Consider the following 14,711-nt stretch of genomic DNA (forward strand, 5'->3'; position numbering starts at 1 on the left):
CTCAAAGTAATGTGTATGGAAAATTATGACGTGGAACGCAAGCACGCGCAACACCGACGCCGCGAGCCAGAGACCGATTGTCGAAAACGTGGCACATCCCGCGTGAGAAGCGCCACCCCACAGGGGATAAGATTAAGCCGCCGTCACGTCACCTAACCCACACGGCTATTACGACCGCCCCGTTCCGCCGCGGCCCTACGCCGGCCCGTCTCCCCTTTCCGAGAGAGAAGACTCTCTCGGCCGACCCGACTCGACCCCGCGGCCGAAATAAAGCAAGCGACCGACGCAGCGCCAGTGAACCCCACCACCGTCTCTTCTCTTCTCAGTTCGCACGTCTCACCGCGCGTTTCTCTTCTGCCCCCGCTCCACGCCAGGCAAACCCGAAGCCCCCACCACACGACGCCGCCCGCCGTCCCCTCCTCTGGAATCGGGCGGGGGAAGAAGTGTTCAGGACTGGCGGCATGGACCGCATCGTCGGCCGCAAGTTCAAGCTCGGCCGGAAGATCGGCTCCGGCTCCTTCGGGGTCATCTACCTCGGTGAGCGATCGTTCGATTCCCCGCCGCCGCCGCCCGCGTTTGTTCAGTTTTTTTTCCTCTTCGACTCTATCCATAGCCGTCTGATGCTGTCGCTGTTGCTGCTGCTGCAGCCACGGATATGGACACCTACGAGATCGTCGCGGTGAAGATTGTGAGTCCTGTATCCCCTGTTTCCTCTCAGCCCTGCCCTGTTCTGCCCTGTTTCATACTTCAATTTTCGATTGGGTTGCTGTTGAGTAGTTGGCTCAAGTGGAGAGGTGGGTGATTGCCTGATTGGATTGCTGTTGAGTTAAGCGGATATATAGGTGGAATGCTGGATTGGTTTGCTTGCTTCCACTCGCGCGGATGCATTATTCGATTGCTGTCCCGAATTTGTCTGTTAGTCGTCGCTCTTGCTTGTTTTGGGCTGATCATAATGGGATTAGAAAATGCTGGTAATCATGTAGTCAGAAAGGTCGAAGCACACGCCTTTTATTTAATTGTATGGCTACTTGGCCTGCTTTCCCCTTTCCTTTCTAGAATGCTCCCTCTTAGCATCTTGGGTGATGATCGATACAGGTGGTGGTTGGTCATAATGACGCTTGGCGTAGAGGAATTGTATTTGTAGCCTTGCAGGAAAAAGTTGTGAGACCAAGCATACGAGTGGGAGCGGAAAGTTTGATTGTTATTGTCAAAGCTCAGTTGGTGCCCCTGCTTTCCCCCCATCCCACTTCATGGCTTGCCTTGTGAGAGCAAGCATACCAGTGGGAAAGGAAAGTTTGAGTGTTATTGTTATATGCACTGCCTACTTGCCTAGTGAAACCCCTTTTTCTTGCACACACCATCTCCGAATCCTTATTTTGGTAACCTCACTGGCAGGAAAGTAGCAGCTCAAAGCACCCCCAGCTGTTTTATGAGGCAAAGATCTACAACGCCCTGCAAGGAGGAAGTATGTATGCCCTGTCATCCAATTCTCCTTAGTTCCATGGTTGGTGGGTTTATTTGGATAAGATCCGGAGTTGACAGGGAATGTTTTGGCTTCCAGGTGGCATTGCGAATGTTAAATGGTGTGGTGTAGATGGGGAGGAAAATGTTCTTATCATTGATCTGTTGGGGCCGAGCTTAGAGAATTTGTTTGTCTACTGCGGCAGAAAATTCACCTTGAAGACTGTCCTAATGCTTGCAGACCAAATGGTAATTAGTAACCGTTTATTTCACTTTATTTCATTACCTTATGCCGAACACTGAAAGCCATTTGGAAAGTGTCAACGTTTGTTCAGCAATTTGAATTCTTGTGGAACTCACAGGAAAAAAGAAATATATCTGATGGTAACCAAACACTGAATGTCTATTCTTGAGGATTTCCTTGGAGAGTTCCATTATTGTGTTGCTCTTTTCAATACCACATTACCACTACTTAATAATAGAGAATAGGCAGCAATTGAAATAATTACTGCCAGGACTTCTATAGAGGGTTCCACTATGCACTAGCAGATATTTTCTTGTATATGTTGCTTCTATATGCTTCATATTTATTTGCATAGTTCGAAATAATGTGCAGTTAATCTAGATGTAGTTAAGTAGCCGCATGTGGAATACAGTTGGCTGAAGTTTTCGTTGCCCCCATTAAATATTGATATAATTTTTGCATGCATGCATTGAGTTCCATCTCTGATTAAGTAATGCCAGCTTTTCTCTTTTCTATATAATCCTAACAGCTTACAAGGATAGAATTTATGCATTCCAAAGGATACTTGCATAGAGACATAAAACCTGACAATTTTCTAATGGGTCTCGGCCGGAAGGCAAATCAGGTACTTGTTGTGGTGCACTAAAGCTCCATGTTAAGTTGTTAATGCGCTGAACAATCTCATCAATGATATTTCTGCGTGTGCTTATCAGGTCTATGTAATTGATTTTGGGCTTGCAAAAAGATACCGGGATTCTACTACGAATCGACATATTCCTTACAGGTACATATATTTCTGAAGATGCGTTTTTTGGTAGAAGATGGTACCATAGGTTGACTTTTTTACTAGTGTCAAACTAAATGTAATTATGCTTGCTCAGAATTGATTTAAGCAGTTAGCTGACCCAATACTTGTTATCTGTTGTCATTTCCGTTGCCCCCACTTTACCTTTTTTGTGCCATATGGAAATTATAGTTACAGCGGTAGTGCGCTGAATTGGACCTGTGACACATCATGGCCTCCACCTTATGACCTATGTCTGTAATTTCAATTGGTGTCTCCCATGTGGTACTTGACCACTGCTACTTTGCTCTTTACTATGTGGGAATGTTCCCATCACAATATTTTACTAAGTTAGTCTTCTAGGTTCCATCAACAATAGCCTTTTGCTATCATAATATCTTGATTGTTTACAGACCACTCTGCATCATAGTGTGATGGCCTCTATATGAAAACAACAATATAAATTATATAATGCCAGATTTTCCCTTTTTTGTTAATTTTATTGCCCAATTATACGGGTTTTCAACTTTGTTCTCTTGTACTTATAAAGAATGCCTGTGTACCTTGCAATCGGCATATATATAAATGCAACTTGTTCATGATCTTTGATCAGCCATTTAATATCGAACTGCTGCTTTACTGTAGGGAACATAAGAACTTAACTGGCACTGCACGTTATGCAAGTAGCAACACTCACCTTGGAATTGGTAAGTCATGATCAGTTGGTTACTTGTCAAATCATCATTTAGATTTGATTTTAAACATTTTTTTATTTACTGGCAGAGCAAAGTCGACGGGATGATTTGGAATCTCTTGGCTATGTTCTCCTATATTTTCTCCGAGGAAGGTAGGCTTATACTGCTGTTCTGTGGAACTACTATGTTGCTTATGAGCACAGCATCTGGGATGCAGTGTGCTTGAAAACACATTAAGGAGTGCAAGTCAACTTTTTATAAGATATGTAAATAGACATCATATCTAAAACAAGCAGTTTCAAGAACCTACTTTTGAAAAACTACGACTTTCTTCACACTTTTAGATACTCTAGCAGTCTAGCTGTAGTCTGTAGGTATGAACTGATGTTGCTCAGCTCAAAATAGGCCTTGTAGCATGGGATCTTATATCTCTGCTTGTTTTGTTAGCATGTTTGGGCTGCATCTTACAAAGATTTCCCTAGAACAAACTGTAAATATGAAACCCCTCATTTCAAAGCAGACTTCACTATTATGCCATATCAATGCACGCATGACATTTGTGCAGCTGGTTAACGAAAATCCGTTATATCTCAAGTTACACCAGCAAATTGTTGTGAATCTGTGTGCCTTTTCCGTGACATGTTTCCAAGTACCTTTTTTTGTGGGAAATGTAACAGGGTTTGATACCAATCTCAATTTTGTTTAAGTATAATATCAAAGCTATCAGAACATTGAGGTCTTATTATCCATTTTGGTAATTTCTCTAATTTTTTTGCCATGTATTGGTGTGTACAGTCTCCCCTGGCAGGGACTAAAAGCTGCAACGAAAAAGCAGAAGTATGAGAAGATATGTGAGAAAAAGATTTCGACACCTATCGAGGTTTATCTCAGAAGCATATTAAACCAAGCTTCAGAAATTGTACTTTTACATCTGTAGCTGAATTTTATTTATTTATCAGGTGTTATGCAAATCCTGTCCGGTAGAATTTGCATCTTACTTCCACTACTGCAAGTCGTTGACATTTGATCAGCGGCCTGATTATGGATTCGTGAAGCGCCTTTTTCGAGACTTATTCGACCGCCAAGGTATTCCTTCATTTAGTAGTACTACACAGTACTTCCTCCGCCGTAATATAGTGTATAGATTTTTTTCAAAGTCAAATTTTGTAAACTTTGACTAAATTTTTAGAGAAAAGGATCTACATCTGCAATACCAAATACATACTATTAGATGCATCGTGAGACATATTTTCATATTATATTTAAATGATATTGTAAATATAGATATTTTTCCTTATAAACTTGGTCAAATTTTATGAAGTTTGACTTAAAAAAATCTATATGCACTATATTATGGAACAGAGGGAGTATATAGTGTATACCTCTGTAATAGCACTGTTAAAAGGTCCTACCTCAATTTGGAAATAGATGGCATTTTAGAAAGCTTGCAGTCAAACTTCTCTATATTTCAAAACCAATTAATAAAAAAGCTATAGATTGATTAGGTGCAAATGGTACTGTTAGCTTTGTCATGAAAAATTGTTTATCTTTTAGGTATTCACAAAAGGTAATGGTCAAAACTGCATATTAGATATTGTGCAAATAAAAATGTCATGTAATTTGGAACAGAGGAGTACATTGGTTCAACAGATCCTATCTGAGTTTTTACTTGCATATTTCACCCAATGTTCTGCTCATCTTGCAACAGGTTATGATTTTGATTATGTCTTTGACTGGACTGTTTTGAAATATAAACAAGGCCAAAAGACCCAGGTACTTCATCAGGGGTTAAAATATTTAAGTTTTATTGCAAGTACTTTTACAGTAAGTTTCAGTTTGCATTTAATCTACCATTCTTTAGTTTTGGATTCCTTGATGCGATTTGATCTTGCACCAGAACTCCCCTCCTCATCCTCTGGTTCTCTTTGCCATATGCTATGATTATTCCTAAGCAATGATACTGTTTATGGGACAAATGCTTTTCAAAATGAAATTATAATACATATCATGTTCAAATGGAATCTCATTTTCCTACATAAATAGATTTAGTTTATGAATATTTAATCTCATTGGAGCCTATTACAGAACGGTCAGTGGTTCAGAGTAATTTTTTATCTACTATATTTCGGCATGGTGCAACTTTAGTGTCTACCTGACAAACTCGCTTACTTTTTGTAGCATGTTCCTGGGGCAACTATTGCTCGAGCAATCCCAGCACATCTTGACAAACGAGCGGGTAACTTAGCTTTTGCACCTTTTCATAAACATATAAATAAGAGTATTCATTTAGATTATCGTGTAACTTGAGGGCTAGCATTGTTAGCTAAATAGAAAAGAAATGCCCAAAACTTCCCTGTTGCAAAGAGAGGTATATACCCTAGGATGCATGGGCTTGCTATACTGGGGGCCTAAGGTATACATATAAGTCACCGGAAGCAGTATGTGTGGCTAGAGAGCGGAGACGTGTCAATGAGATTAGAAAGTACCTTATCCATGGTGGGAAGAGTGGGACGACCAAGCAACTGGGTGCAACTAATCTCAAACTCCTTCTTGAGGTCCATCGCAGACTGAAACATAAATGTTCGATGCTAATGCTTGTTCTCGGCCATACAAGATCACATCCAGTACAACTCATTGAAGTCATCAAGATAAGCTGGCTAGAGATGCGAGTGAAAGCTCCACAGTAATCCTCTATGGACATGCCCTCTTTGCGAAGATTGTGCAACTTTGCAGTAAGAAAAGTGAAGGGCTCCATTTGGGTGAATCTATTGCTTCTCAAAATGCTTCCATATCACCTTTGCTAGTGATACTTAAGAGTTAAGACTCATCCTAAGTGAAGGATACCATTGAGAATCAAAGCACCAATGACCTTAGCATCATCATTTTGCCTTTTTGTGGCTTCATCTTCCTTGGTCAAATGGTGGTCACTGAGATCGACAACCCTTACAACTCTTTCCAGTCTCATTGACCGAGAATGCACGTTCTCTGTAGTTGGAGGCATCTCTTTTGCTATGATAGCTGCAACAAAATGCACCAAGGACCTAGCTAAACTCTTTCCACAGTTAAACAACTAGCTGTCGGCAACAACTAGCACAAGCAGCCAAGCAATCAACCCAATTTATCTCCACTAGCAACTCGGCTCCGCCAAATAGCAACACTGGGAGCTAGACAAACAACAGTGGCAACAGATTGGTGAGGGGCAGCAGCAGCAGCAGATTCATGAGGGAGCAGCAGCAGCAGATTGGTGAGGGGCAGAAGCAGCAGCAGATTCATGAGGGAGCAGCAGCAGCAGATTGGTAAAGAAAGACACAGTCAGGATGGCCATGAGCTTGAAAGGAAGGATTTGGGGGCTGCAGTGCTGGTATTACGTCCTCTGAATAGAGGAAATGCCCAAATCGACTTTCCTGTATTGCAAATAGAGGGATACACCCTAGGGTACACTGGCCTTATGGGCTTGCTATGGGTCTAAACTGTATATATAAATATAAATGGTATAAACATGAGCAATACTCTTAACACCAATCAATGAGAATCATCTATCTTGTGTAGGGTTTTGTAGCATGCTATCACTTGATGTTATTATATTGTAAATGGGCCACAGTGATTAGATATAAGGATTTTGACTTTGAAAGCAGTGGACATGGCATGGTTGCTTAACGTGTCACTTTTCTTAAGTACTAACGTACGGTTCTTGCTTCAGTTTATAGCTGCATTTTGCTGTTAGTAGATCAGACTAGAGATTCTGCCACATGACACATGTTTTGATAAAATTGACTACAATATTGATCTCTTATCTGAACTTATGACTAACAGGTGTAAATGGGGATGTCCATCCAAATGAAGCCCATGAACAGATGGAGTCAAGCCATATGACCGGGTCAGCTGCACAGTTACAGGTGAAATTGGAAACAGAGAGATCCTTACCCTACCATGCATCATACTGAGTTACTGACAGTTACTGATCAGTTTGTTTATGACTAGTTTTATTAATTGAAGATAACAATCTCCACTTATTGACTCAGAGTATATTCAGTTTCTTACCACTACATTTTCTACATTACTTTAATTATTGTACTCCACTGTTTTTGGTTTCAGTCTACAGATGCTCAAGTGTGCTGCATGCTTGTGTAGAACTTACTGGTGTTCTCAGAGAATTTCTAAGTAGAAATTTACTTTGCTAAAGGTTTCATGTTTACTGGAATGTGGCCAAATGCAATTGTTTCATACAGTTCATAATGAGAACCCATCTTTCCAATGTAAATCCAGTAAATAATGGTACATTTAGTTAATTTTACCATATGAGCAGCACCACATAAAATTTACTAGTTCTGGTATATGTGAGTAGTTGTGCTTCTGTTACAGGTTATTCCTTGACATTATTGACGAAAGGATCAGGGTGTGTATATACTCTCGAACAGGCTAACATGCATGCTATTTTGAATTAAGAACGCATCAAAATGATGCGAGCATCATATATTTCATAGCATGTGGTGTATATATTTTATTGCTTAAGCAGTTACTTATGACATGGTTGATCTAATCAGAGGCAAAATATGGCTGCCAGTGCCAGAAATGAAAACCCGAAGAATGATGGGAATTCAAGACATGTAGTGTGTATCGACGCTTTTCATCAAAATCAGGGTTTTGACAGCAATACTGGCTCTCCTAGCGCTTGTTTTCCGACACTTCCGCACAATGCCCCAGCAAGGTGATAGGTAAACTTCCAACAGTAGCCCTAACCTTGTAGTACAAGCAAGGTTGGAAAAAACGGTAGGCGTAAGCGAGGCGGTTAGCCTTCGCCTAGTGCCTAGGCGGTGCTTAAGCGCCCTAGGCGCAGCCTAGGCGGTTATATAACTTTTACTATCAGGGTGTATATGTGGTTATTATATATGTATTTTATTAATTTAGGGCATATAAGTATGTTAACTACGAGCTACCACGATTGGAATATGACCCTTTTGGCATATCAGTGCAATATGGCATGATTTCTTGCTTGGGTAGAGAATTTCTTACTTGCTCTGCCTAGACTTCAGCTTATGCCTGAAGCGAAGCGTTTGGCCATTGCCTAGTGCCTAGGCGTGCCTAAGCGCCTCCTAGGCACTGCCTTTTCCAGCAGAGAGTACAACTCTTGGGACTATACTCTTGTTCAGTTAACCGTGGTAGTTCTAATGAATTTCTGTTGCTATACAGGTCGCCTCTCTTGTGGAGCTAGAAATGTGGAAATGCTCAACTAGACTCCATTTCTTTTAGAGTGGTCAGATTCAAGAATCACAAAATCAATTCAAACATCCTGATGCCTAATGCATGTTACAAGGATGGCTACAGATCCGATTGATTATGCAAGGTTTGATCACTGCTGTTGTTGGATGCTCCAGCATTTTCTGTGACTGTTGCTTCAGACATTTTGTTCTCACAGTCGCGGAGGACATGTAAATAGTTCATATGTCAGATAAATGGCATGGATATTATGCAATAGTGATGATGTCGGGTGTAAATAGTTCATATGGTTAGATAAATGGCATGGACATTGAGCAATAGTGATGTTGTCGGCTCATTCAGCATCTGATAGCTATCCAATATACATGTGGTGATAAGGTTATTCATGAAATTTGCATCATGATCTGAAATATTTTCAGCATTGGGTATTGAAGATGCCTGAGAACATAGTACTAGTGCAGTAGGCTAATCTCAAGTTAATTGTTTCTGCATGGAGATTGGCAGAGGGTTTTCAGTAGGTTATTAATTACTGAAGTTTTTACGTCACATATTTACTTTAGTAATCACATGTTGGGTTGCTCGTAGATATATAATTCAACTATCTTTGAATGTTTGTCGATTAAAAACTTGAGATGCTACATTATAGAGTTCTAGTGGGTCTATTTTCCTTTTTTGTTAAAATAATGGCGCCTCTCTGTCGTAAATAAGCATTTATTTTATATGGCAAGTTCTGTAATTAAATAACTTCTTATGAGCATATCATCCTTTAGTTTACTTGGCCTTGATCTGTCTGCTATAGTTTCCGATAAATATGTAGATTTTTTTTAAAGTGTTTTTGCCTGGGATTTCCATTTTAATATCCTACCTATGTGAAATATGTTAAAGAATACTTGTCGGCAATGCTGCAGAATTTTTGGCTAGCTTTATAAAGCGGGGGAAATGCAGAATAATTAAACCAAAATCTCTTATGTGGTTCACCAAAGTTGAGCGTTTTGTCCAGCCAAGTGCTGCCTCCACTGCCAGCACTTGTATGCTTTGTTACACGAACGGCAATGATGCAACATCTGCTTTATGGAATCTTCCATTTTTATTCTGCGGAAAAGAAGAAGAGGAAGAGGAACACACACTTTTTGTCAGGTGTATGCATCACCGATTCACCGCCACATAATCAAGTGTAGAGGTCTCACTTAGCGTGCGCACGTGTTATCATACCAGAACAGCATGTATCTTGCTCATGTTAACTCGGTACGTGGTAACATTTCGTGTTGCATTGTTTTGTTTCAGTACCAACTCGATGGCAAAGTGTCTGCATGACAGGTTTTTGTCTTACGTCACTCCATGTCACAGAGCACTGAATGGACTGGACTTGGCGTCATAATTTGTTGATCACCATGAAATAAAAGATGTTGCAAAAAACAAAAAAGATGTTGTTTGCTTGGAGCTTTGAAGAGGCTTTAGCTTGGGCGAGAACAATTAGTCTGTCCCTGCACGGCCAGATTAGGCAATGATGGAACGCAAAGCACAGCATTCCGTAGTGGATCGCATCATAGCCGAGCAACCCTATCGCTTGTCACAAGACGTTCTGCACCATCCTTTTTCCGTAGTTGGCATCTCTTCGTGAAACATTTGCTGCCTTATTGTAGTATACTAATTTTTCATCCTTTCGTTGTGTTTTCAAAGTTATTTCTGGTTAATTATACTTTGGGGTTCATGCAAGCATTATTTGCTAGAGTACACATAAACCAGACATAACGTGATAAGCTACGAAACTAGCGTAATTTTGTTGATTCCTGCATGAGTGCATATGTTCTTGTTTGATGTTGTGGGCGCGCATGCGTGCTGGAAGCCCGTTGTTGTTCTTGTTTCTAGTTAAGCCATGTTATTCAGTACTGAAATCTGACCATTACTTGTTCTAATTACTGTATATGTTAGCATAGTCACAATAAACACTGGTTTGAATCTTCAACTTGGACGCATAACAGGGGCTTTATCTAGAAAGGATTCCGCAGTTGGTTCTCTCCATTCGAGGGGCCGAATGCTTTCGCACGGACGGCGGAAAACCCGGGCTGCAGGTGGAATCATTTTCTCTGACCAGCAAAGGTCTTTTTCTTAAGCACCCAATCATGAGCCTTCTTTCAATTATTTCCTGGGACTTGGAGCATTAAGAAACAATCCCCAGACAATGCAGGCAGGAGGTAAAGCTCCAACTCTCGCATGTTTGCTGAAAAGCTACAAGTGCTGTTCAGGTTAAAGTTGGTAGTAAATCAAATACTAGCATAGGTTCTAGTCGAAAGTTGAAACGTGCAATGCCAAACCCAAACATTTCTGTTCCTCAAGTTGCAGGCACTCCTATCATCCCATATACAGATCTACTTGCCTCGATATCATGGAGACTAGCCGAACTCTGTTCTCTCTGTTGCCGCCAACGGTTTTTGGATAATACACACGTAAGGATAGATACCATCACCCGATTATAGATCCTTTCTAAAGAGGCACACTACGTCGATGATTCAATCCCTTCTCGTTTAACCATGTTTCTTTTGTATGCAATATAGCATGATCAGTGCAAATTTTCAGACGAAACCTCACCTCTGTGTAGATTGGGCATGTAGCATGGAGTTTGCTGTTAATCCCAGTCCCTAGATTAGTATGGTGAGAGAGGTTCAGGTGGCAGATCATGATAACATAACTTATCATCAAGATCAGAAACGCTCTTCCCGCCATGTTTCTCATCAAAATGTTGGGAGTTAGACCCGAGTATCTCTCCTATATTTTCATGCCTACGAACCAAATAGATGGCTATATAACCAACAACCCCCAAATCCTCTTTCGTTTCTCAAGCAAATAAGATGTGGCTTTTACACAAATTACTAGAAGTCCATGGGTCAGGTGAAGTCCATGGGTCAGGGGTTTTTTACCACGAAATCTGTTTATGAGTGGTTAGAAAAAGATTTGTCAGGACCTGACTACAAGTTGATCTGGAAAGCTAGGATTCCTTTGAAAATTAAAATCTTCCTCTGGCAGCTGTTTCAGAATGCCATCCCTACTAGGGACAACTTGCGGAAAAGGAACTGGCCCGGGAACCCAACATGTTCATTTTGCCATGATATTGAATCTGCGGATCATCTTTTCTTTGGGTGTGTGTTTGCTCGGTCTGTTTGGGGGGCGATTGGGTCAGCCCTGGGAGCATCCTGCACTCCTAAAACCATTTGGCAAAGTTGGGCATGGCTCTATAAATATCTTCCTGGTGGTAAAAAGCATTACATGACTATTGTTGCTGCTGTCTGTTGGGGCATTTGGTGCACTCGTAACAGGGTAACGTTTGACAAATGTATCATTCGCTCCCCGTTGGAGGCTGTTTTCACTGCATGCTCTTTTTTGATGTATTGGTCAGGTCTGCTGAAAGGGATCGACAAGGAAAACGTCCAGGCTGGAGTGCAGAAGATGGTGCGCGCGGCTGCTTCGTTGGCGGATCGTTCTGCTACCAGGGGGAGGCTCATGCTGGGAAATGGTGCTTGAAGTTGTTCTGCCCAGTAGACTTAGAAGTTTGTGATCTCACTGGGGTTTGATGCCCGCTGAGATGTTCGGTGGTTCCTTTTGGTGGTGGTGTCCCGTACTTGGCTTCCTGGTTTCGTGGGATGTTCGTTTCGTGCTGTTCGCTTTGAGGATGGGATGGTTGGTGTCAACAGGTTTTTGCCCCGTGGTGGATGACTCATTTTAGAGTCATTTGTTGCGGGTTTCCTGTTGATGCTCCAACTCGCTCTCCCCTTTCGGTCTCCTTTTGCTTAGTCGTTTTCTAGTAGCCCAATGGGCGATGGCTGTAAAAACTACTGAGACTGCTGTATTTCCGTTAAGCAATTAATGGAAAGGGGTGTGAGCCCGGTTGGAAAAAAAAAAGGTGTATCCACTTTCTAAAACTAGCAACATATTTCTAAGTTAATGAAAAATTATCAGTCTTCAATGTATTTTGTGTATGTGTCTAAGCCATACTCCGATATTTCTCAAGAAAAAGAACTTATAATATGACATGCAGCATATCAGTGTGGATATTCTGTCAACTAAGTGACCACTCACACACCTAGCTTAGTTCTCTATCCTGCTCAAACGTTAATGTGAAATGTGAGATCAAAACAACACTTGTGCTCTCATTCCAAATATCAACAGACACCAGGGGCTCCACAAGAGAGCAGATTGCCAAAAGAAACTCTACTCTGCCGCAGTGCTGCCAAAAGCAACATTTTGAGCACTTTTATGGAGGCTTTAGTTAGCACCCACTATCAGCATGAGCCCCTCTAAGCACTGTTAAGTAACAGCACTTCATCACGCTTTGTCTTTTCCTGGCTTCCATATATGGGACAAGCCTGACAGTGTCATCCGTGTGTGCTTGACTGAACTCTCAATTGCTTATGTCAGATAGTGAGTACTCTGCCGGTCAAGCTCACTCTCAGCTCTAAGTTGTGTATCTCAGTTGCTTATGTCAGACAGTTAATACTCCAAGTTGTGTATCTAGTTGGTACTAATTGAGCTTTGTCCTAGCATCAAGCTCACTCTCAGCTCTACTCTGCCGCCGATCTCTCGTTTGTACGTGCCCAAAATTCATGTGATTCAAAATTTTAATCTGTGGAATGTTCGAACATGTTGTTGACTTTGTGTAATTTTGTTCAGTACGAGTAACATTTACCTCCTGACTCTCTCAGGCAATGGAGGAATGCCTTGATCAGCAGCAGCAGAAGAAGAGCAGCAATGGTCAGCTCCAGAGGCTCGAGGGCATCGAGGAGGAAGGCGGCCCGGCCCCGGCGGAGAAGTGGCCTCCGACGACGGTGCGGGCGCCGGAGACCCCGACGGAGACCATGGAGTTCCTCGCAAGGTCCTGGAGCCTTTCGGCCGCGGAGATATCCAAGGCGCTCAAGGTCCTGAGCAGCAAGGGCGTCTGCGACATCCCCGACGTGGGCGTCGTCGCGGGCGCAGGTAAAGAGCAGAGGTCGCCGCCGCCGCCAGTTGACGCGGCAATGGCGGTGTCGCAGGCAGGCGACGGCGGTGTGGGAGGAGGAGTGACGAGCCCGCCGTTCTCTCCCAGGGCCGGTAGCATGGACGCGCAGCTCCTCCGAGCCACCGCCGCCGCGGGGAGGGCAGGGGGCGGCAAGACGACGATGGGCGCGTGGATCAAGGAGCAGAAGGAGAAGAAGCGCGCCGAGGCCCGGTCCCGCAACGCGCAGGCCTACGCGGCGACGTCCGTGGCCGGGGTGGCGGCGGCGGTGGCCGCGCTGGTCGCCGGCGCGGTGTTCTCGTCCTCACCCGCCCCTCCTCCTCCTCCCCCCGCCACGAGGGGCGACGGCGGGGCGAAGACGGCGGCGGCCATCGCGTCGGCGGCGGCGCTGGTGGCGTCGCACTGCGTGGAGATGGCGCAGGCGATGGGCGCGAGCCACGACCAGATCCTGGGGTCGATCCAGTCGGCCGTGAACGCGCAGGCGAGCGGCGACATCATGGCGCTGACCGCCGGCGCGGCGACGGCGCTGCGCGGGGCCGCCATGCTGCGGGCCAGGCTCCACAAGGAGATCCAGGCCACCGCCCTGCCCGGGGACGCCGGCAGGGCGGCCCCGGAGCGGGACATCTCGCCGCTCATCTTCGTGTCCAGAGGCGGCGAGCTGCTCAAGCGCACGAGGCAGGGTACGTCATACTACTTCAATCCGTGCATGATCGTTGGACAAAAATCCAGAGAGCTGACATGACATGCACGTATGTGTTGCAGGGATACTCCACTGGAAGCTTGTGACGGCGTACATAGACCCCAACTTCCAGGTGATCATCAAGATGAAGAGCGCGCACATGGCGGGCACGTTCATCAAGACCAAGAAGTGTAAGCAGCACTCTTTCTGAATCCACTTCAGTAGTAGTACATGTATCACAGTCTCTAATATAACTCTGTACGTACGTCCTGGATTTTGTTTCAGGTGTTGTGGTGGGCGTCCGGGCGGAGGTGGCGGCGTGGGCGGGGAGGGAGGTGGAGGAGGGGGGCCGGCGGAGGGGCTACTTCGGGGTGCGGACGGAGGAGCGGGTGATCGAGTTCGAGTGCCGGAGCAGGCAGGAGCAGCACAGGTGGGTGCAGGGCATCACCGAGATGCTCAACCGCCGCGACAACATGAACATGAACATCACCCACCTTGTTGTAAACTAAATCAGTCGAATGCCATGGAACTCAGTCGGTGCTATTCTGGTTTCGTGTGATCGATCACATCTGCATGTATGTATATACTTGTGATTCAGTATTCTGCTGTTGCTGAACTGAACGAGCTCTGGTCTGGTCTGGATG

At 43.9% G+C, this 14,711-nt stretch overlaps 2 protein-coding genes across 8 annotated transcripts; both read left to right on the forward strand.

The window, feature by feature from the left end:
• The first annotated feature begins 224 nt into the window (after positions 1–224).
• Positions 225–12,274, forward strand: LOC123060805 (casein kinase 1-like protein 3). Of its 6 annotated transcripts, none has more exons than XR_006428156.1 (15): positions 225–537; positions 648–688; positions 1,396–1,465; positions 1,562–1,710; positions 2,235–2,330; positions 2,419–2,489; positions 3,135–3,196; positions 3,273–3,336; positions 3,980–4,064; positions 4,144–4,270; positions 4,893–4,957; positions 5,363–5,420; positions 6,998–7,080; positions 8,375–8,528; positions 10,384–12,274. XR_006428156.1 is itself a non-coding variant. In XM_044483651.1 (15 exons), exons 1-14 carry the CDS (start codon positions 462–464, stop codon positions 7,894–7,896), a joined length of 1,215 nt encoding a protein of 404 aa, XP_044339586.1. In that variant the 5' UTR covers positions 231–461; the 3' UTR covers positions 7,897–7,899; positions 8,375–8,792. The 6 variants fall into 6 exon arrangements, 3 of the variants coding, with proteins under 3 accessions (XP_044339584.1, XP_044339586.1, XP_044339585.1); XM_044483651.1 differs by lacking the exon at positions 10,384–12,274 and adding an exon at positions 7,729–7,899 and having other exon boundaries at positions 231–537; positions 8,375–8,792; XM_044483650.1 differs by lacking the exon at positions 10,384–12,274 and adding an exon at positions 7,729–7,899 and having other exon boundaries at positions 245–537; positions 1,396–1,469; positions 8,375–8,792.
• Positions 12,275–12,478: 204 nt separating this feature from the next.
• On the forward strand, positions 12,479–14,683 carry LOC123060804 (VAN3-binding protein). Of its 2 annotated transcripts, XM_044483647.1 has the most exons (4): positions 12,479–12,982; positions 13,099–14,068; positions 14,151–14,258; positions 14,353–14,683. In XM_044483647.1, the coding sequence occupies exons 2-4, from the start codon at positions 13,102–13,104 to the stop codon at positions 14,574–14,576; spliced, it is 1,299 nt and encodes a 432-aa protein (XP_044339582.1). In that variant the 5' UTR covers positions 12,479–12,982; positions 13,099–13,101; the 3' UTR covers positions 14,577–14,683. The 2 variants fall into 2 exon arrangements, with proteins under 2 accessions (XP_044339582.1, XP_044339583.1); XM_044483648.1 differs by lacking the exon at positions 12,479–12,982 and having other exon boundaries at positions 12,990–14,068.
• Positions 14,684–14,711: the final 28 nt, after the last annotated feature.

The sequence above is a fragment of the Triticum aestivum genome, chromosome 3A (assembly GCF_018294505.1).
Source record: "Triticum aestivum cultivar Chinese Spring chromosome 3A, IWGSC CS RefSeq v2.1, whole genome shotgun sequence".
NCBI lineage: Eukaryota > Viridiplantae > Streptophyta > Magnoliopsida > Poales > Poaceae > Triticum > Triticum aestivum.

Excerpts from the sequence above, each read along its gene's own strand:
- LOC123060805 (XM_044483651.1), top strand. The coding sequence starts at position 462 with ATGGACCGCATCGTCGGCCGCAAGTTCAAGCTCGGCCGGAAGATCGGC. Across the intron at positions 538-647 it reads CTTCGGGGTCATCTACCTCG|CCACGGATATGGACACCTAC; the intron begins GTGAGCGATCGT and ends CTGCTGCTGCAG. Across the intron at positions 4,271-4,892 it reads AGACTTATTCGACCGCCAAG|GTTATGATTTTGATTATGTC; the intron begins GTATTCCTTCAT and ends ATCTTGCAACAG.
- LOC123060804 (XM_044483647.1), top strand. The coding sequence starts at position 13,102 with ATGGAGGAATGCCTTGATCAGCAGCAGCAGAAGAAGAGCAGCAATGGT. Across the intron at positions 14,069-14,150 it reads GCTCAAGCGCACGAGGCAGG|GGATACTCCACTGGAAGCTT; the intron begins GTACGTCATACT and ends TATGTGTTGCAG. Across the intron at positions 14,259-14,352 it reads GTTCATCAAGACCAAGAAGT|GTGTTGTGGTGGGCGTCCGG; the intron begins GTAAGCAGCACT and ends ATTTTGTTTCAG.